Source organism: Helobdella robusta (assembly GCF_000326865.2).
Source record: "Helobdella robusta unplaced genomic scaffold HELROscaffold_3, whole genome shotgun sequence".
Taxonomy (NCBI): domain Eukaryota; kingdom Metazoa; phylum Annelida; class Clitellata; order Rhynchobdellida; family Glossiphoniidae; genus Helobdella; species Helobdella robusta.
The window spans coordinates 7186063-7209345 of record NW_008704501.1 but is presented as its reverse complement, the minus strand read 5'-3'; the positions used below and the strand labels follow the sequence as shown (position 1 = coordinate 7209345).

The 23283-nt window shown below is 33.3% G+C and overlaps 4 protein-coding genes across 4 annotated transcripts in view; 1 reads left to right on the top strand and 3 right to left on the bottom strand.

Annotated features, from left to right (window-relative positions):
* Positions 1–1741: 1741 nt before the first annotated feature.
* Positions 1742–3653, bottom strand: HELRODRAFT_65080 (hypothetical protein; the record flags this gene model as incomplete). The annotated part of the gene is made up of 5 exons (XM_009021646.1): positions 1742–1851; positions 2259–2334; positions 2552–2752; positions 2957–3224; positions 3523–3653. 5 exons carry the CDS (start codon positions 3651–3653, stop codon positions 1742–1744), a joined length of 786 nt encoding a protein of 261 aa, XP_009019894.1.
* A 740-nt stretch (positions 3654–4393) lies between these two features.
* HELRODRAFT_65151 (hypothetical protein) lies at positions 4394–5499 on the top strand (the record flags this gene model as incomplete). The annotated part of the gene is made up of 4 exons (XM_009021645.1): positions 4394–4507; positions 4621–4664; positions 4827–4898; positions 5190–5499. The coding sequence occupies 4 exons, from the start codon at positions 4394–4396 to the stop codon at positions 5497–5499; spliced, it is 540 nt and encodes a 179-aa protein (XP_009019893.1).
* Positions 5500–8479: 2980 nt separating this feature from the next.
* Positions 8480–10016, bottom strand: HELRODRAFT_155828 (hypothetical protein; the record flags this gene model as incomplete). The annotated part of the gene is made up of 6 exons (XM_009021644.1): positions 8480–8526; positions 8909–8979; positions 9154–9315; positions 9424–9497; positions 9645–9725; positions 9894–10016. 6 exons carry the CDS (start codon positions 10014–10016, stop codon positions 8480–8482), a joined length of 558 nt encoding a protein of 185 aa, XP_009019892.1.
* Positions 10017–10924: 908 nt separating this feature from the next.
* The window catches only part of HELRODRAFT_184995 (hypothetical protein), a 14122-nt gene continuing 1763 nt past the window's right edge, over positions 10925–23283 (bottom strand). Inside the window, exons 3-18 of the mRNA XM_009021643.1 lie at positions 19716–19854; positions 19285–19341; positions 17205–17291; positions 15665–15831; positions 15456–15534; positions 15055–15300; positions 14567–14763; positions 14338–14470; positions 13942–14158; positions 13535–13775; positions 13165–13360; positions 12853–12981; positions 12335–12706; positions 11970–12170; positions 11641–11812; positions 10925–11381 (exon numbers count right to left, since the gene is read on the bottom strand). Coding sequence (XP_009019891.1) covers positions 11642–11812; positions 11970–12170; positions 12335–12706; positions 12853–12981; positions 13165–13360; positions 13535–13775; positions 13942–14158; positions 14338–14470; positions 14567–14763; positions 15055–15300; positions 15456–15534; positions 15665–15831; positions 17205–17291; positions 19285–19341; positions 19716–19854 — 2632 coding nt within the window. The 3' untranslated portion in view covers positions 10925–11381; position 11641. The remainder of the gene's footprint in view (positions 11382–11640; positions 11813–11969; positions 12171–12334; positions 12707–12852; positions 12982–13164; positions 13361–13534; positions 13776–13941; positions 14159–14337; positions 14471–14566; positions 14764–15054; positions 15301–15455; positions 15535–15664; positions 15832–17204; positions 17292–19284; positions 19342–19715; positions 19855–23283) is intronic.

Here is a 23283-nt window from a genome sequence, read left to right as displayed (position 1 = left end):
ACAAACACTCACACACACACAAAAACATACACACACAAGGAAATGTATATATATACACACAATTTTATTAACTTATTAACATATTTCATGAAGCATAAACACGGCAATGGAAAATTGGAAAAACAAATAAAAAAATATACACAAAAAACCAACAAAACAAAGAAAAACTGGACAAAAACAAAAAAATAAAAATAATATCTATAACACGGCAACATTTAAATGCACACACACAGAGAGAAAGAGAGAGAGAGAGAGAAAGAAAAAGAGAGAGAGAGAAAAATAAAGAAAGATTGACTTGATGACTGAATAACTCAGACCCAAACAAATTCAATTAACATTAATTAATTAATTGATATAAACTAGATCAATTAGTCTAGATTTAATTAATCGGTCTGTTAGATCAATTAATCTTATCCAAATTAATTAATTAATATTAATTAGATCAATATGTAATGTAATGATAGGGCACTTTACAGCGTATGTAACTAGAAAATTCCTTAATTCTATTTATACAAGCGTAGGTAACAAATTACGATCAAAAACAACAACAACAACAATAACAACAACAATAACAATAATAGAAATAGAAATAATAACAATTGTGATATTGTTAATTATAAAAAAATAATGACATTAGCATTAAGAGCTCTGATAAAGACATTGAAACATTGTAATGCTAATTTGCATACATTATATATATACATATATATATATATATATGGGTGAATATATATAAGTATATATATAGATATATATATATATATATAGAATATATATATATATATATAGAATAGATATATATATATATATATATATATATATATATATAGAATATTTATATACACTATATTATTGTGTAATTGTAAAGTGCCATGCACTGCGTATCTGTTGTTGTTTGATGCCTATGAACAAATAATGAAAAGGGAAATGTAATAAATAAATAAATAAATAGAATATATAAGAATAGATATATAAAAAGATGTATGCATGTGAAGATAGAGCGAAAGAGAGCGAGCAAGAGAGAGCGAAAGAGAGAGAGGAAGAGAGAGCGAAAGAGAGAGAGGAAGAGAGAGCGAAAGAGAGAGAGGAAGAGAGAGCGAAAGAGAGAGAGGAAGAGAGAGAGGAAGAGAGAGATTTACATATAAAAGTAATAAATTATATACAATTATTGTCAAATATTGGATTCATATATAAATATATTTATATATATATATATATATAAATAAATATATATATACATAGTTAAATATAAATATATATATTGATATACATATATATACATATATATGAATAAAATGGAATGTATATATGACTAGATGAATTAATAATCAGACTATTATATAACAAATACGGTATATGTATATTTACACACACACACACACACACACACACACACACACACACACACACATATATATATATATATATATATATATATATATATATATATATATATATATATGTGTGAGTGTGTGTGTCGGTATGTGTTGTGCGTGTGTGTTTGCTTAACACTTGTAAAAAGAACTTAATTCCATGAAACAACTATTTATAAATAAACTGATATAATAAGACTGGAACGAATGTTAATTATGCAGGGTAATAGTTACAAATAATAATAGATAACGAAATAATAAACAACAGCAATTATAACAACAATAATAATGAAACAAAACGACCATAATATTAATAATAATAATAATAATAGATATAATAATAATAATAATAACAATAATAATAAACATCAGCCATCCAAGGGCTGGCCTAGATACACCATGGACACCTCGGTGTTGCCATAGACAGCTGACACGGCTGGGTATAGTTTGACGTCTGGTAAATTTTTAAAAGCGATACCTAGTGACGAATGAAAAATTTTACAAAAATTAATGGAAATAATAGATCATATTTGAATTTTTAAATTTATTAATTTGCTTGATTGATTGATGTTTAAAATGTTGTACGACTGAGTTTGATTGTCATTAAAATGACAGATTATTTTTTATAAAGCATTTTCCAACATGCGATGTATTTGTGTATGTGCGTGCGCGCGCGCGTGTGTGTATGTGTGTGTTGACATCTGAGAATTTATTAGGAAAGAATTTACCAAAATAATTTAATCAATAATAATTATTATTATCTAGACTTATCATAATTTGGAGATGGTATTTTTCATTAATATTTTTCATTTATATAAATAATTCAAAGAATATAAAGGATTTATTTAAAAAAAAAACAAAGATGAAATAATAATGCAAAAGTACCTAAGAATTCGTAATTTTTTTCGAATGCTAATGTGTTGTCATCACAATCGAGGATTATTCTTATTTTTTCACCGACCTGTGCAACAAATTTTTAAAAAACTGAACAAAAAAAATCTTAAATTCATAATGCCTAAAAGTGAACTTGGTTAAAACGATCAAGTAGCTAAATAACACATAAAACAGATCAAAGAAAGACAGTAGACGAAGGAAAAATAAATTTTTTTAAATAAATAAATTTCTGAAAAAAATTAAGATAAAAACTGTAGCAAGCAAGCAAAGAGAAGGAGGCACACTTGATAGGTGGGTGGCGTAGTGATAACAGGGTAGTTTCCCTGGGCATCTCCATTGTGGAGTAGATGGTTGTCCACCAGATTCCAGCCCCAACTTTCGGTATCGTTGCCCAGGAGAGGAAGGTAACCCTGAGACTGCATGGCTGCTGCCTTTGTTGCGATGCCCACCACTGCCACCGTACCTAAAGGACCCTCCCACCATACCTAGGTACAATTTTTAGGGAGAATTTTTATAGTTTTTTTTTTAAACCAGCTTCAAATTTATAAAATATCTATTGATTTTTAACTCTAAATTTCTAAAAGTATATGTATGAAAGAGATTTTGCAATAGAGCAATATAGGAACAGAATTTACATAAAATAAAAAAGTAAACACTTTAGAAATGGTCAATAAATTAAAATTATGCACCTCCCAACAATGCCTGCCATTTTTAAATCCTAACTTACTCCTGGCCCCATCTGTACTTTGTGCAACGGGATTTCTATGTAGCGTGAAACCATTGCTTTTTATGTAAATATTTCTGGAGCAATCATTAGGGTTCCAGGCATAATAAAATGCCCGCAGTTTGTTTTTGTAGGATGGAATGTGGCTTAGTAGGTCGGAGTTGAGAGCTTCCTGAGCAAGTTTGTGTACACAATGCAGCCTCCAAACGTCATTGTTCTCATCGTTTAAGATTCTGTGAGATTGATGGCTTAATTCTAAATTAATAAAGATAAATAAATTATAATGTTTTTCTTATTTATGCGTGAAAACCGACAGGACTAACTAACCCTAACCCTAACAACTACAAACAACAATATGATGTTCTAACCTAACTAACCTAACCTAACTAAATTACTAAATGCAAGCAATTTAATTAAACTAAATTCAGTTAATTATTTATTTAAGATAAGTATTCAAAACCTTCACTAAACAGAAAAATCTAGTTAGATGAGAGTTAGGTAGGTAACTAACAAGACCAACTAACTACTAACTTGTACCACTTGGTGCAGACAAGTGCACAATTCCTCAGGTCTTCAACGCTGAGGTAGGAGAAGAGATATTCTAATATGAACTGGGGTAAGTTGTTGGCCCAGGAAACAGGGACTGGCCGTTTTACGATCATCCGTCGCATGATGACGTTCTGGTTGGTGGTGGGGGCGTTTCCTACTTCGCCGGACGATGCATGCACGGCATATCCAGCACTGTTGAAGACGGCCATGTCGCTTTATCGTAAACAAACACAGACACCATATCATAGAAAAGTCAATTCAAGAAATATATTTTGCCCCACAATAGCAGTGCTCGTTTTTTCAAATAGTATCACCTATTTTTGGGCTTCTAAAAACACATAATTAGTGTTCAAAATATCATTTTTTTATGAAAAATACTTCAAAAATAGCTACTTACCTGCATAGAGTGTTGGCTAAAGATATGCCATAATGAAAAAAAATCTGCCATCCTCAGATCCATACATGAAACTATATACATAGAATATATACTCTATATTGTATTGATGTTATATTCTATATATATGGCTTGAAACTTATACCAGGTAACAACTTGGTCCGAACTCCGTTTGCTGTAACAAAAAGCTTTTTCAATTAACAATTTGAATTAAAATGATTATTATTCTGATGGGAGTGTCTGGATCTGGCAAGTATGAATTTTCAACGCTTTCTCTGTCAAACAATTTACAATCAGCACAAACTGGTTTTCAAAATATCAAAATTTACATTTTTCAGAACAACTGTCGGCCATGAATTATCTAAGAAAGTTTGTATTATAGTTTTATTCAAATTTTTAAAGTAATTTTTATCATTTTAACTGTAAAATAGATGATATCCAAGCTAAAATGTAGACTTAATGACATTTCTGAAATTTTCCACTCAGTTAGGATGGCGTTTTATCGACGCTGATGATTTACATACAGTCAAAAATGTTGAAAAAATGTTAAAAGGAGTGCCACTTAATGATCGAGTATGTATATGGACGTTTAATAACACTGGAGTCCCTAATTTTCTTGCAGTTTGATCAATGATTTTTATGCTATTCCTGATATTTCATTCACTTACAGTGAATATTAATTTCAGGATAGGTACCCTTGGCTCTTGTCAATTCATCACCTAATGAAACAGTTGAGTCAAGTTTTAAAAAATTATTCTGCTATTTGCTCAATGTTAAAAAGGAATGTTGAACAGATAATCTCTCAACATTTAAATCTTTTATGTAATATGATATTGTTCCATGAAAGATTTAGCCATTAACGTTACTTACAATTTATTAATTCAAAATGCAGAGCTTGCCATGAAAATTCAGACATAATCATTGCCTGCTCCGCTTTAAAAAATTCATACAGAAACATTCTAATGTATGGTGATCAACTACCCAACATTGAACCAAAAAACACTTCAGAAAATTCTGCAGCGAATTTTACTACAGCCACGAATGTTATTAGCAGCGAGCACGAAACTTCTGCTGCTTCAATGAAATGTACAGATTTAAGCTTGATTCACAGTGACGGCAATGTTAAATATGTAGATCTCCGTGCTAATAAAGATGACAAATCTTTTTCTTACGTTACCACGGCAACTGACAACTTTGAAAGCGGCACTTATAGCATCAGTAAAATTACTATTGAGAAAAAAATAAGCAGTAGCAGTAGTAAAATTACAGAAGACAAAACAAGTAGTAATAACAGTAGTTTAGAAAATGTAAACCTTTGCAAATCCGTAATTTTCTTTCATTTGCAAGGTAGTATAGAGTTGATTGGTGAAAGAGTTTCAAACAGGAAAAACCATTTCATGTCAGCTAACTTGCTACAATCCCAATTTGACACTTTAGAACTGCCTACCACTACGACTGATAACAATGTTGCTAATCAGTTTGAATACGTGTGTATTGATATATGTGAGAGTCCTACCGAAATTGCTTCGAAAATCATCAACCATTTAACGGTTAGTAAAGAATGAACTTCATGTCGACTGAATTTTACGCTTTTCTAATATATAACGCTTTTCCAAAATGAATAAATCCTTGGCTCAATTTGAAAAAATTTATTGAATACGAGTTGAGATAATGAAGAAGAAAATTGATTTTATATTTGGTAGTGTCGTTAGTAAAAAATGAAATAAAAAAAAATTCGTTATTGAAATATTTAATTATACATACCAATCAATAAATCCATCAACTATTAACACGTTAAAAATGTTACTATAACAAGGTTTGCTAACACGCGGACCAGATGTTTCACTAAATATAATCATTCAGTGTTGCATGTGTGTGCTCATACGTGTTCCTCTATATGTGTGCGTGTGTACGTGAACACACACACACACATGTTCACGTACACACACACACACACACGTGTGTTTTATTATCAGTGCAAGTTTCTTTTAGTTTACATTAAGTTAAAAGTCAACAAACTCAGTTCTAGCGGCAAATTCGCATTGAATGCACTAAATAAAGCATAACATAACATCGGTGATAATAGGTATAGATACGGATATCATGTTGTTTATTGACATTATTAGATATACTACTAGAGATATATCAATAGATATATCGTTAGTTGCTTTGATATTGTCTATATTACCTGTTATTGAAATTGGCAGATAATATGATAAGACTCAAAGCATGTTTGGTTAACATGGAATATAGGTGGAAGCCTTTGATTGAATGTAGCTGTAAGGAAAAAATGGTTGATGATTAGAACTATAGACAAGTAAGAACATTCAACCAATTAAGTAATTAATTAATTAAGTGAATAATTAAAGCGCTTATACAAAAGTGAACTTTAATTTTAGAGAAAAATTTAATAAAAAAGTACACATGACTTTAAAATGAATGAACTAAAAATTTTTATAATTCCATAACTTTAAAAATAGTCAAATAAATATGTCTATATATATATATATATATATATGTATATATATATATATATATATATATATATATATAAGTACTTTAATAATATTCACATCAAAATGTTTGGTACACGTGAAACATCGATTCAACACAGTACGGAAAACTATACAGCACGGAAATTAAACATAAAAAAATAGTGGATTGAGAGACGGAATAAAAAAAATGACAAAAAATTGAAACGACAAAAAAAACTGTGATGGCATGTAACGGGAAAAAAATACCTCACTTTGGTTAAAATAAAATTACTATCAATCATTAAAGTATTGAAATATAAATAAATAAATAAATAGCGAAATGAAAAAATACTAGATTAAGTAACTCTGCATTAAGTATTTAGTACTTTAGTTACAGTAAATATTCATCAGTGCTATACACGTACACACACACTCACACACACACACACACGCGATGAACATTAGTATCTATAGCCATTAAGATGGTTTATAAAAGTGATGATTGGTATCCAAAAAACTGAGAAAAGTAGAAGAACACAAACACAAAAAGATAATGTATATCTTTAAAAAATAAACACACGAAAAAAAACACAAAATGAGTTTATCATCTGCAAAATTTCCTGATAAATATAAATGGATTAAATTTGACTTGTGAAAAAGTAAACACACGCGCGCACACACACACACACAGACTTAGATATTAAGATTGGTGAATACAAGTTAACAAATAGACTACACACACCACACACACACACAAAAGATGCTGACTAGCTTTCTATCTCAGTTGTTAACTCTCTTAATGAATTTTCTTTTACAATATATTACAGAAACATACATAGAGATAGATACGAATGCATGATTACAGAAACATACATACAGATAGATACAAATGTATGATTACAAACAAAGAAAACATACATACTAACAAAACAAACATACCTACATAAATACAAAACTTACGTACATATAAACAATTGTACATGCATGGGGACGCCAATAAAAACATGTATATAGCATCATAAATACATCAGACCAAACATAAATAGACATGAATACAATCACATAAAAACGTGAATACAAACAACAACAACAACAACACACGTTTAGACGACATTTTCCCCGAGATCGGGGGTTGCCGTTTGGCTACCTAGGATGAAACCGAAATACCCCTCGACGCCATCCACATCTGTCACTCGCCTCAGTATCACGCAACCCCGCTTTCACTCTGTCCTTCTCCACCTACTCTCTCCATCCCAATCGCGGACGACCCCTTCCTACCACTCCTTCAACCTCGAACTCCAACGCTCGCCTAATCCCGACCCTTTCATCCCTTCTCAACACATGTCCATACCACGTGTTGAGAAGGGATGAAAACAATGAATACAAACAAACAAACACATAATAAACACTAGCAAATACATACACAAACATACATACCTTGTAACCTAATGAGTAATAACATAAATGAATCATCAAATGTATACTGAATAGTAATGTTATCATAGTTGAGACACTCACATACACGCGCGCGCGCACACACAATATAATGAGATTGAAAAAATATGAAAATTTTTTATCAAACAAATGAACTAATTACCAGACAATTTAGAAGTCTGTACTCTAGACACCTCAATCATTCAATCAATTAATCAACTAATTTATCAATCAATCATTCAACCGGTCAATCAAACAATCAGTCCACTGGTCAATCGTGATGTTTATAAACCAATCAGTAACATAACCAAACAGAAGAGTGTGTTAGATCATTCTATATCTAATAAGAATATATAATAAATTTCAGGAACTAAACTGAATCAATCGACCAACTAATCAATCGACCAACTAATCAATCAACCAACTAATCAATCAATCAATCAATCTTTTTCATTCAATATCACTTTACTTTAGAACATGCTTCCCATCCCAAGTTGAATGCACTCGTACAAAATTGTTATCATTCTTTGTTTTAGTCTAGTCTCTAATTAATAACAGGACAAAAAATAACAATAATATTAAAATAATAATATAATAATGATTATTATTATTATTACTATTTTTATTTGTAAAATCTTTAGCGTTTAGATTTGGAATGTTGAATGAGCCACTGAAGGGTTATGTCTGAAAAAATTATGAAATAAATATAAGAATAGTAAATAAATATAAATTTGAGAATGATGAAGGTAACAGATGAAATAATTAACAAATTAAAAAATGAGCGAATGAATGAATGAATAAATTATTAATCAGCCAGCAATTTAAACATGTAAATGTAATTGGATCAATAGCATGATGAATGAATAAACGAATAAATGAATGAACGAAAAATGAATGAAAAAATATAAACATATTAATTATTGCCAGCAGCTAATGTAAAAACTCATTGCTAAAAGGGTTAATAATTTAACTTGCAAATTTTAAAAACTAATAACATAAACAACAATCCCCCCCCCACACACACACAAACAAGTGCACACACACACAAGTACACACACATACACACCTATATTATCTTTCTCTCTGCATGATATGGAATAACAGCATATCTCTCTATCTTGAAACACGGACAAACTCCTGAAAAAATTTTAATCAATAATAATAATAATAAATGAGTAATATTAATAATAAATAGTAATAATAATAAATAGTAATAATAATAATAAATAATAATAAATCAATGATAACTTCAGCAACAAAAATTTCCTTATCCTCGAGCCACAATAGTAAAAGTACCTCCCACCCACTAACATTCTCTCGATCATATCTTTTTCGTCGAGTGAGTTAGGCACATCCCTTTTATTGCCAAGCACTAAAACCGGTATGCCTATTAGCTGAGGTTTTGTCAGTAAGTTGTGAAGTTCATTCTTAGATGCCTCTATCCTGTCAAGATCACTTGCATCGACCATGTAGCTAAGAACCATTATGGGGGAAAAAATAAAAATTACAATAAAATTATAAATATCAGCAATTAAATAAAAAAATAATTTGAATAATGAAATTACGAATTCTGGTACTTACACGATGGCATTGACCCCCCTGCAGTATCTTTCCCACATGCTCCTGAATCTAGGTTGGCCACCAATGTCCCAGATCTTAGAAAAATGAAAATAAAATTATTTATATTATTATATTATTAGTAATATTATTAAAAATTTAAATGTAGTGCTAATTATCTAATTTTGATTTTGTACTAAATTTAAAAATTTAAATGCAACTGGATAGCAAAATGAATAAGTCACCTTAATTGTTACATTTCCCTTGGTGACCGTTCTCATGTTGAAACCGACAGTGGGAATCATGTCTTCACTAAACTCTCCGGCCTTTGTTTGTTCAATTTAAAAAGGAAAGAATGATAATAATAATTATAATTAATAAAAGAATATTCTTAAAAAAATAAATAATATAATAATGAGTTTAAATTAGTTATTAAATAAATCTTCCAATCCACAAAACACACACACATACACACACACACACACACAATATACCGCGATGACGTTGACGAAAGTAGTTTTGCCAGAATTCTGTAGGCCAACCAGTGCTAGCTCCATCTCCTCCTTCCAGAAAACATTCTTAAACCAATCAAGAATTCTATGCAAAAACGCCAACATAACTTATAAAAATTAACCGATTTTTTTATTTATTTAATAAAACAAATAGCCGAAAATAACTTTTTATTTGTTTATGAGACAAAGCCGACAAACGATTAAAGTCACTAATTAGTAATGAGAGAATAAAGAGCTTAAAACTAAACTTAAGTTTAAATTTAATAAGCTTAAAATTTTACGCTACTTAATTTTTTACTAATCCCTCACTATTTCACATAAAATCGTTATTATATTTAAAATTTGAGGTTTTACAAGTGAATGTTAGTGACTGTTAATTATCTAAATGTCAAGTTTTGCTAGTTTTTTGCAATTTTAAATATTAATACGCAGTAATGTATCCATATAAATGAGGTATTATATAGGTTATGAATGTATCTACATATAAATAACTGGTTCTTATATGAATAGGTATATACACATTTATATGTATATAGATATATATGATAAGTGATAAGGAGATATATAATTTGCAATTATTACAGTTATTACATCATCATAGCAATGGATGCATTTAGAAAATTTTAGTTATTCAAACAAATTATTGTAGTGAAAAAATTTTTGGAAAATTTTCATTACTTAAGATGGAAATTTCCGAAAAAAAGTTCATTGAACTGTATAGTTCTACTATACTTTGCATTTGTGCGTGTATGTGTCTTTACTGTGTGTCAGTACCAGCGTTCTCATGTATTAAATCATATTTTTTATGCTTAACTGACGCTTCATACAAGTGGGTTAATTTTTTAAATTTCTTTTAAAAATCTGTTCGCCCAGTTTGGTGTTATAAACGCGAATATGAATGATCAGATATTGAGCCATTAAAAATGTTACTCCTACGTGGTATAACCATTATATCGCATAATTTTGACTTTAAGATGGCATACTGTGAACGATTTATTGTAATTAATTTCAAAGAAGCCAGACAAACAACATTTTTCTTTTTCTTTTTTCATATTTCAAGACAGATCTTAAAATGGTTACGAATAATTAATTAATCAATTAGTTAATTAATTAATTAGGCTGTAGGCACACCCCTAATACCCACAAATGAAAAATATTCACAAAGAAATCATAAAATATAAATTACCTTATAAATTCTTTGATTTAAGTGACGTAGCATGTGTCTATATACATTCTGTATATACACACACTTACTGAGAACATAAAATAATGAAATTATTGAAAAAAATAGGCGAGATAAAATTAACTTCTGAATTTAAGAAACGGTAAAAAAGAATATTTAATTGAAACACTAGTAAACCATAATGACAAATGTAATGTGCAACGTGGTTAATTGGTAATAAATTAATGAAAGGAGTTATGTTTGAAAATATCGAAGATGATTCAAATCTCGATACCAGCTCAGGAAGTCTGGAAAGTAAATTGTCAATTTATTTTAAATAATTTACTTTTAAAATTTATGTTGAAGCCAATGTTACGTGAGAAACATCAACAAAAGTTACGAAAGAACAACGTTGAAAATATCAAGAACACAGTGGTGCAAACACCAACGAAACGTACAACTAAAAAAATATACAACCACAACAAACAACAACAACATACAACAACCAACAACATCGACAACGGCGAAACAATCACCACCAACAACAACCAAAAAATTCTTCCTCACCTCAAACTCTAACAACGCGAGTGACTTCACGAGTGACAGACATGGACCTGCTACCTTTCGGGCCATTTTGAACGACAATTGATTTCTCGGCGTCGTGATGGTGACGTTCAGCTTCCTCCAACAGCTGCATAGCTTTCCTGTACTTGTTCATCGTTATGGCTACTACTTCTTCCTAATTTTTGACACATTTTGAAGTTTTTTTGTCACATTCTGAAGTGTTTTGACAAATTCATTTAATGGTAATTATCGTAAATACGTAAGGAAGTGCCAAAAGTTAAAATTGTGTTCATCATAATTTAAAATTAATTTTATTTTGAATCACCACTCACGGCTTCTTCCAATTGTTTTTTGAGTATCTTGACTTTGTTGGTGAGTGCGATGACTTGCTCGCTGAGTTCGGCGGCGATGCGGCGGTCGTCATCAGATTGCGTCTTCTGTTCTTGCAGCAGACGCTGCAACTTGCGGACCTCTGCTGTCAAGTCGCGTGAACGACGCTGTTCGGCTTCCAATTCAGTCTCCAGGTCGCGCAACTGCCATTTACGTGTGTGATGTGATGTGATGGTGGGGTTAGGTTAGCGTTGGAACTTATTTAACTGGTCCATTAATTATTAAAAAAGTTTAAAGTTTTTCATAAATTCAACTTATGTCGATGATCAAATATTGAATATAAAAATTCAAGACAGGATAAACTTACTCTTGACTGCAATTTGTCAACGATTCTCTTGGCTTCACGCTGTCCGAATGCTTCAGCCTGCTCCAGCTTGACGGCCAGTTGTCTGATTTCGACTTCCAAGGCCCTCCTGGCTCCGTCGGCGTTTCTGTAGTTGTCCTGCTCTTGTCTCAGCTCGTCAGCCAAGCGGCCGAGTTCACCTTGCAGACGATCGGCGCGGTCCTCGGCGGCTCTCTTGGCTGACAGGGCTTCTTCAAGTTCGGCGTGCAAACCTGCGATGTCGCTCTCGAAGCGGCGTCTGTCGGACGTTGAGCTGGACAGCGTGACGGAAAGTTCGTTCACTCTGGTCGTCACCTCGCTCAGCTCCAACTCTGCTGCTTTGCGACCGCGATCGGCCTGGCAGTTTTTTAAAGTTTTGTTAATTACTATTACTAATTGTTGCTATTATATATTGCTAGTTTTTGATGCTATCAACAATTCAATGAAAATTATTATTTCACGTTGAACATCGGAATGGAATGAATAAAAGATGATGTACCCACCACTTCCAGCAATCCTCTGAGATCATCCAGTTCGGCTTGCAGGGCCACCCTCTTCCTATCGAGGAGAGCAGCTGCCTGTCTGGCCTCCTCTGCGCGACGACGTTCCTCGTCCAATGCAAGTTCAAGTTCCTGTGTAGAAGTTTTCATAGTTTGTACTGTTGGCAGTTGTCGGCTCATTTGTTTTAAAACATCACCAAACTTCATTATTATGAACAATTTTTAAATACTTATTTTTTTCAAACTTCGATTCTAATAAATTTTTTCAACTTTCATTTCACAGTTGATGAAAGCAATTGATATTTATTCACTAACTTTAATCTTAGCGATCAGAGCTTTGTTGTTCTTAGCGAGGTCAGCATTTGCTCTGTTGAGGTTCTCCAGTTGCAATTCCAATTCGCGAATGTCTCCTTCGAACTTCTTCTTCAACCTCGCAATTTCTGCTTTGTACTTGTTCTCAATCTCTGCGATCGCTCTCTGCAGTTCTTCGATGGCTCTCTGGCTCGCTTTTCTAACAATTCAAATTCTTTCAGTCAATAGATGCAATGAATGCAATGCAATTGAAAAATCGCAACTATTTCATTAAAAAAGAGTAAATTATTAATAAGGCAAACAAATTTCATCTTCAAAATTATTATTATGCCAAATTCAAACCTAAAGAATGAAGCGCTTAAATAAGTGTCACCTGATGTTGTCGATCTCGTCATCCTTCTCGCGCAGACGACGTTCCAGTTCAGCTCTGAGCTGACTGAGAGCGTTGTTAGCGGCTTCAAGTCTTGAGAGGGCGTCCTTCAGGGCGTCGTTTGCTTCGGCCAACTCGAGAGCCAGGGCGTCCTTCTCGCCTTCCAGCTGTTGCTTCCTGGCTTGCACGTCGTGCAGTTTGTGCGAAAGATCTTTGTTCTGGCTGAGAGCTTCGCGGAGTGCATCTGAAAGGTTGGTTGCCACAGGTTTGTTTCATTACTAAAAGTGCGGTAAATGTACTTCTATGAAAGTTTTAAATAATTTCATTTAATTGATGTAAAAAATGCTAAATTTTAAAAGTTAAATTAATGTGAATGCATTGCGAAATAATAAACTGGTAGCAAAGCTAACCCGAAAGTTGTTTGTTCTCTCTGGCCAGACCATCGTTCTTCTCTTCGAGATCTTTGAGAAGTGCTTTGAGGCGGCCGAGTTCAGCGATGAGTCTCTGGTTGTCTCCATTTGAGTTGGACAGTTCGATGGTCAGTTCCTCAACACGTTTCTGCAACTCACTGCCCAATCCGTCGGCACCCTTCAACTTCTTGCCGAGCTCGTTGGCATTGGCGTGTGCCTGAGGTCAGGTTTGTTTGTGGCGATCGCATCAACATTTATCAACGGGTAGATGAACTAATTAAATGAATACATTTCAACATGTGAAATAAAGTTGAGTAATTATTGAAATTTAATACAAATAATTAAAAAACTGATTTTTGAGTAAATTATTTAAAATTTATTAAGCAAGTAGCTAACAGATTCCAACTCAATGGAGATGTCTCTGATTTCAATTTGGAACTTGCTCTTGTCCTTCTCAAGTTTGATGATTCTCAACTTGGCCTGCTCCAAAAGTTCTTCCAATTCAGTCACGCGGGCCAACAGCTTGCGTCTGCAACAGAATTAGTTTTGAATAGTTTTGTACGTAAAGTTTGTTGGAGATTAATCAACTTTATATCTATTTGAAAAAAATTGTAACATATGGAACCTGGTGTCTTCGAGTTCCTCAGTGACGACAACGATTTCACTATCGTATTTGCTTTTGAGGGCCTGGTAGTCGGCCAGAGCTTTCTGCAGCTGGTTGCGGAGGTTGCCCTGAGCGTCAGTGTCCTCGTCATATTTCAGCTGCAAACTCTCGAAGTCCACTTGCAAGTTGGCTAGCTGTGCTGCCAGCTGTTCTCTCAACTATGTGTGTGTGTGTGTGTGTGTGTGTGTGTGTACGTGTGTGTGTATGCGTCTATGTGTACGTGTGATATGCATGAGTGTGAGAGTGTGCTAGTGTGCATGTTTTCCGTCCAGTTTTGTTAGGTCGTACGCTCAAGTTTTTTCGTCAAGGCAGGCAAATTATTTATGTTGCGCATATTTTCAAAATCTTTCAATTTGTTTTTTTTATGTCATTTACTCAAATACAAATTTTCAAACTTTGAACAGAACAAAATAAACGAAGTGAACAATTCATCAAGCAGTTGAACGAACCCTCGACTCCTCATCCAGTCTGTTCTTCAGGTCATCAACTTGTTGCTGGAGGAGGGCTTTGGCCTTGGCGAGGTCAGCGTTGCTCCTGTCTAGATCCTGTACCTGGTGCATCAGGTTGTGGTTGTCCTGGGTCAGTCTGGCCTTGGCCGATGCCAAATCGTGGTTCTGGCGGGTCAACTCGTCTACTTGAGCCTTCAGCTTGCGGATCATGTCTTCCTGGCTGTTCAGTTTTGATTCTGCCACGAGCTGAAAGATGTTCATTGTGGGTGTGATGAGGCTTCAATATGCAACATCATTTATTATTTTATTCTCAAATAATGTTATTAATTATGGTCTTAAATATTTTACACGTATAAATAATTATAAATAAATAAATAATAGGTGAGAGATGGCGAGGCAACCTTGCATTTGTTGGAGTTTTCCAGGAGTCCTGCCATGGTCTCGATTTCAATGGTCAATGTTTGCTTGTCTTTGTCGCCTCTAAAAAGTGATGATGACGATAATGACGAGGATGATGTTCACCACACACACACACACACACACACACACACACACACACAGAGAGAGAGAGAGAGAGAGAGAGGAGAGTGAGAGAGAGAGAGAGGCTAACTTATTTTTATTCCTGTTCAGCATCTCCAGCTGTTCAGTCAACTCGCATACGATCTCCTGGTGCCTCTTCCTGAGGGCAGCATCAGCTGACTCATGTTGGATGCTCAACAGCTCAAATTCCTTCTTCAACTTCTGCAGCTCGTACTCGCGGCGTCTGGCCAGTTCGCTCTGTTGTTGACGCGTTCGTGACGTCATTATTATAGTTATAATATTACATTATAATATGTCAGTTCATTATTTAATTATATGGTGAAAATTATTTTATGGTAAAAACTTTTTTTGCATATTAAATTTAACCTTTATAAAATGAACACTCTCCAGAGCATCAACCTAACGGCTACATTGTTAACATAAATAACAACACCATCATCATCGGCGTCTTCATCATCATCTACATCATCATCGTCGTCGTCGTCATCATCATCGTCATCGTCATCATCATCAGCAACGACAAAGGAGTCCGAGCAAATGATGATGAAGCACGAGGCGAAGCAGAAGTTTGATGGACACCATCACAAAAAGCTCGCCATTAAATAGGTCACAGGTCACGTGCGTACGCCTATATAGGTCAAGCCAGGTATATATATATTATATATCATGTATGTTATACATACATGATATATGAATGTATATTTAAATAGCGCATATGTAGTTGTGTTATAGTTTGTTAAATGGAGGATCGCATACTTGGTTTGCTTGTTATTTGTTTGTTTTTGTTTTGTTGTTGTCTGTCGTTGTTGTTGTTGTTGCTGTTGTTGTTGGTATGGTGGTCATAATCTCGATAATGATGATTATGATGACGATGATGATGATGAAAGTTGCAATGGTGATAAAAATTTAGAAAGAAAGTATGAAACTGAATGTGGAAAAAAAAGAGAGAAGGATATTCGTTGAATTTTTTTGGATGAAAGTGTTTTAAATCTCGATAAAGATAAGACTAAACTAAACGTGATGAAGACGAAGATGTTAATGATGATGATGATGAAGATGGTGATCACGATAATGATGACGATGGTGGCTGTCAACTATTGGAAGCCCACGTAACCAATTACTACATACAACTTGATCAGAATATCTTGATCTACTGTGCGTGTGTGTGTACGCGTACGTGTTTGTGTGTGTTTGCATGTGTATGTGTATATGCATGTGTATGTGTTTGTGCGTGTTTGTATGTGTGTATGTGCACGTGCATGTGTATGTGTTTGTGTGTAATTCATTACTATAAAAATACAGTATAACTTCTTCACACTAATATTGCTTCCAACAAGGAGATAATATCAACGTTTCTATTAAAATCTCATAAATATTTATGAGTTGCATTAATATTTTTACGATCTTCATTAATATTTATTAAAAAAGGCAAGATGATGTAATGTGTAATAGCACATAGTCCTTTGTTGTTTGTAGAAGCGGGCTTCGAATGTTCCCGCGAACTACAAGCAAACAGAATGTGAGGCAATTGATAATTGTGTATGACCTTCATTACTGTGTATGACCTTCATTAACATTCATGGCCCTCATTAATATTCATGATTTCTAACCTGGGCAGCAGCTGTAGCCTCTGATTCCTCCAATCTCTCGGTGAAGCTGTCAAACTGGAAACTCAGATCAGCTAATTCCTTCTCGGCCTGTTCATTTGAATAAATTATGATAATGAGGCTGGGTTTTGTAGTAAAGAATTATTTGCCATTACTGTAGTAAGGTTTTCATTAGGTTTATTCTCATTAAATTTACAATCACCGTCTTCGATTTGCAAACATCAGTTTTTGTCTACTAAAAAACTATCATCATCATCTTCCTCCTCCTCATCATTATCATCTTCGTCATCATCATCTTCTTCGTCATCAATCAAACGGATGTACCGATCATTACGTCACGCCCCTAACAACGGTTGTCATAGTAACAGCGATGACGTACACTTTTTAGATTAGTACCAAAGATATTAAATATTACGCACTAGTGGCATTACTAATTTCCAAACGTAAATGGTATTTTTCGAGTGTAGAAGGTATATACACACATACAAACATACACACACATACTAACACACTCACACAGACATACAAACATAAACACATACAAACACACATACTCAAACATACAAACAAACGTGAAGCAGAGGCGAATAGCGAATGAATCGCATAAAGCAATGCCTCCATGCAAATTAAGTGAACGTATGTGGATAGGGGGAAGAAATAAAAATGAGAAACAGGAAGAAGGAGTGAAAGAAAGAAAAAGACGAACGGAAGGAATAAAAGGATGAATGAATTGGATAAATGAAAGCAAAAAAAACAAGTATGAATGAATGAAAAAATCAACTAATGAACGAATAAACGAACGAATGAATGAATAAAAAAATGAATGAGTGAGGGAATAAACGATTGATTAAATAAATGAGTAAAAGAGACTAGCAAATGACCAAATCAATGGCCGACTAGGCAGACAGATAAACAAACAAGAGAATGAATAGGAAGTGCTGAATGAATGAATGAAAGTATGAATGAATGAATGAATGAAGATCAAATGAATGAATGAAGATCGAATGAAAGAACGAATGATAATGCAGTAGATGAAAGAATGAACCTAAGAAAGAGAAAAATAGTTTCACCAAATGTAAGAAAAAATCCCAAAATAATGATCGCAAAAAAAATATTAGAAGAACATTCACGAAACCTCACTAGAATCATTTGTATCTTTTTTCTTAATTAAAAGTTGGAACTTTATAAAAAAAATGCGTTAAAACGAATAGTATTATTTAGTAAAAATGCATTCAAACGAATAGTATTATTTAGTAAAAATGCATTCAAACGAATAGTATTATTTAGTAAAAATGCATTAAAAGGAATAGTATAACTTAGTAGGCGAACTTCCAAGTAACATAAAGGAACATAGTAGAAAAATGAATAACCAGCGAACATGGTACTTAGTAAAATTGCAAACAATTATATCAAGTAACAATGAAATAACAAGAAAGTTCTACAAGGGATTTTTAAATGAGTAACATAACAACGATGAAGTAACACGTTAGTAACTTTGTACTTGATAACACAACGCATTAAGAGTAAAATAATTGCATAGTACCACAATACAACATACATTTATACATACACCATAATACGTACACTCATACAAACACATACATACATACATGCATGCATACATACATACATACATACATACATACATACATACATACATACATACATACATACATATATACATACATACATACATACATACATACATACATACATACATACATACATACAACACATGCATACACCGCAAAGCATGCAATTTCAGACGTTATAATTCTTCAAGCCTTTTGAATTCAATGTAATAAAATGTGTGCTTATATCTTTGAAGCTAATGCGGCTACTACTACGGCTACTACAACTCATGCTGCGACTACTACTACTATTATACTACTAATACTACTACTAACACTACTGCTACCACTACTACTACTAATACCACTATTACTGCTACTGTCACTACTAATATCAGCACTACTACTGCTACTACTGCTGCTACTGCTGCTGCTACTGCTGCTTTTTCCAAGTTTAGTAATTTTGAAGCGAATATAGAGGAATAATATTATGAAGTATTTTTTTAGATTACTTTCAGTCTGAGAGCCCTTTCGTACTCTGCAGCTTCTTCCAGTTCCTTGAATTTCGACTGCATGAATGAGTGAAGGATGCAAAATAAATGAATGAATGAATTAATAAATGAATGAATAAATGGATGGATGAATTAATAAATAAATGAATTTTTAAAATAAAAAAAACAAAACTTGTAAATGAAATCTGAAATCTTTTATAAGCTGAAGTAAAGTTAATGGAAAATTTTTGAGTAAGAAACTTCAATAAAGTAGAAGTAATTGAATTAGCAAATGAATGTTTGCCGTGAAGATGCTAAAATTATTTCTATTTTAATTCACACGAATAATGAATCGTTGAAACACTCAGACAGACAGACAGACATAAGCACACAAACCACGCTTACTCCAGACAAATAAGCGACCAGACAGACAAAACAAAACTCAGACAGACCTCCAGACGGTTGGCGGATGATGGGGACAGACCTCTGTAAACCTGGTAGTGGTGCAATTTCTGGTAGCTTCCATCGGACGAGAGGTCAATGACACCGGAACCGGAAACACCTCCACCTCCGCTTGCTGAAACGGTTGTCCTGATTGGGTGAAATAATATACAGATCGTTAATTGGTTGATGGATAAGACATTTAAGTGGAGAGAAAAAGAGAGAGAGAGAGAGAAAGAGAGAGAAAGAGAGAGGGAAAGAAAGAGAGAAAAAGAATGAGAGAGATGGATGGATGAATGATTTTAATGATTTATGAATGGATATATATATATATATATTTTTGTGATGAAAAAAATATAGAAAACTAATTTATATATAAATGACCACATGATTGAATGGATATACAAATGAATGAACGAACGAACAAACGAATGAATAAAGAAATGAATGAATGAACAAACGAATGAATGAATAAATAAATGGATGGGTGGATGAATTTTTGATTATATAAAGCCATAATTATCTTAGATGGAAAATTTTAAAACATTTTAAAGCGGAAATAATTGCTAAGACGGAGAAAATAGCATATTTTCAAATGTTTTTTCGACCAATTTTAAAATTATTTTCTCAAATTTTTATTAAATAATCTCTATAAAGTTTATTTTTTCATTCTTTTATTCATCTCAATGGTTCCATCCATCCTTCCTTCTTCCGTTCAATGCAGTAACCATGTTCGCCGATGGATGCTCTATGGAGCAGTGTTTGAAGTTAACGAGCAGTCATGCGTGAGAACATGGGAAGAAAGAACACAGGGAAGAGAGAGAGAGAGAGAGAGAGAGAGAGAAAGAAAAAAAAAGAAAAAGAAAGAGAGAAAAAAAGAGAGAGAAAGAGAAAAAGGAACAAGGGAAAATATATAAAGAAAGCAATGGACCGAGATAAAGAACGAAAGTAAAAATGAGAGAAAGAGAAAGAGAGAGAAAGAAAGAAAGGAGAAAGGAAAAAAATTAGGAAAAAATAACGAAAATTGAAAAAGAAAGAAAGAGAAAAACGAGTATAAGAGAGAAAGAGTGTGTGTGTGTGTGTGGTGTGTGTGTGTGAAAATGCGCAAATGAGAGAATGTTAACATCAGAAAAGCGTAAAAAACTATAAAAGATAAAAAAAAATATAGGATGGACAAAATAATCAAATTTTTTGCCGCGAATTTTGAAAAAATTATTTTTTTGGTTCTGTTTTTTCTGCCTCCAGAATTTTGATGACGACGACGACGACGATGATAGCAATGACGTTGTTGTTTATGATGATGACGACGACTCTGTTGTTTATGGGGATTTTTGTAGTTCTTTATAAGCACGAATAAATTTTGTCGTTGTTAGTTTTGTTTTTAATGAAAACCAAAAATATTTTTTCATTTACTTGGTGGTCATTGTTGGTCATTTATTATAAAGAATAAACAAACAAAAACCTCAACAACGATAACAACAACACCAAGTACAACAAAACACACAACACCACCACCAATTAGAACAACAACAACGACACAGCAACAAAAGACAAAACACACAACAACGACAACAACAACAAAACGCGGAATAGTTTATGACAGCAAAAACTCCACACGGACTATTTACTGCTGACTAGTTTATTGTTACATTATACCACTACATCAACAACAGCCCAAATGACATTAACTACAACTCAAAAAACTATGACGTCACTCTAAATAACATCAACAACAATAACAACAACAACAGCACAGATCGCTTCAAAAACCACAAAATCAAAATCAGACGACGATAACGACAACAATATTTGCAACAACCTAAATAACATATGAAAAAATTATTATTATTATTGTAACTATTGTTTTTATTATTATTAATGCTATTATTATTTTTATTGTTGTTGTTGTCATTTTTATTTTTTTTTTCAACAAAAAAAGCCTCAACAGCCGGCAAAACAACAATTTAAACGGCGAAACCGGAAATGACGACATCATAAAAACATCAAATGACGTCATCATGAGGCCATAAAATGCACAGTAACAATAACAATAATGGCAACAACAACAACAATAATAATAATAATAAGAATAATATTAAAATTATTTGAGATCTTACCATTTGAGCAATCAAATATAGTCACAATTGTGATTTAAATTTGTCTGTTGCATGCATAAGTGCGCCTGCCTGTATATTTGTGTGTGTGTGTATGTGTGTGTGTGTGTGTGTGTGTGTGTGTGTGTGTGGTCGAACTTCTTTTGTGCTTTATGATAGAATGCCCGCCCCAGCCCCTGTTTGCATGTCCTTAAAAAAAAGTTTAGATGCCCTTAGAAGTAAGAACCTGTGCCTTTAATAATAAGTTCACCTGTCCTTGAAAATAAGTTCACGTGTCCTTGATAATAAGTTCATGTGTCCTTGAAAATAAGAGTTCACGTGTCCTTGATAATAAGTTCATGTGTCCTCGAGAATAAGTTTTTATGCACTTGTGCGCTTCGGCTATTAGTGCTCACGTCCAAATCTCTATTACGTTGTAGCTAGCTGAGCGCGGATGATTCATTGATGAATTTACTGCAAGACCAGAACGTGACTGCAACATTATTTGGTCGTTCTGTGTCGAGTGGCGTCGTATTTGTGTGTGTGTGTTTGTGTGTTTGTTTGTGTGTGTGTATTGATGAATTATATGGGCGCTTGCTTGTTTGTGCTCGTGATTTACAGCGTAGGTTTGCTCGTGTTTGTCGTTATTTTGGTCACATTTTTATACAAATTTCTTCATTTTAACAGTGTACGGAGTATGTATGTATGTATATTGTATATATGTATGCATGTATGTATAAAATAGTATAACATCACAATATGGGGATCAAAAGAATCCTAAAAGACACATACACACACAGACACACAGACACAAACACACACAGAGACACACAAGCATACAGGGAATATTGAGTTGGATTTCATATCTCATCTATCAGTCAATTTGCCTCTTGTTATATTTGATCACCCATCCTTCCTATTGTATTTCTTTGTATTTTTTGTATTTCTTTGTATTTCTTTGTATCTTTGTATGTGTTTGTATTTTTTATCATCATCATAATCATCATCCCATCGCCACCACTGTCATCATCATCATGACTACATCATCATCATCATCGTCATAAAATTATCATAATCATTTTCACCATCTTCATCTTCATCATACACCACCATCATCTTCTTTATACACCATCATCATCATCGTCATCATCTTCTTCATAAACCATCATCATCATTATCATCATTACATCATCATCAGCAGCAGCATCTTGGGTTGCGTCCGATTAATCCGTTGACCACAAGCTAAAACGATCTATCAATCCATCCAGGTTACATTCCATCTTCTCTCAGCAATCCATCCATCCATCCATCCATCCATCCATCCATCCATCCATCCATCCATCCATCCATCCATCCATCCATCCATCCATCCATCCATCTATCTATCCATCCATCCATCCATTCATCAACCAATTCATCCATCCATCAACCAATCCATCCATCAGTCAATTGATCAATCACTCCTCTTTATAAACTTCCCTCATTT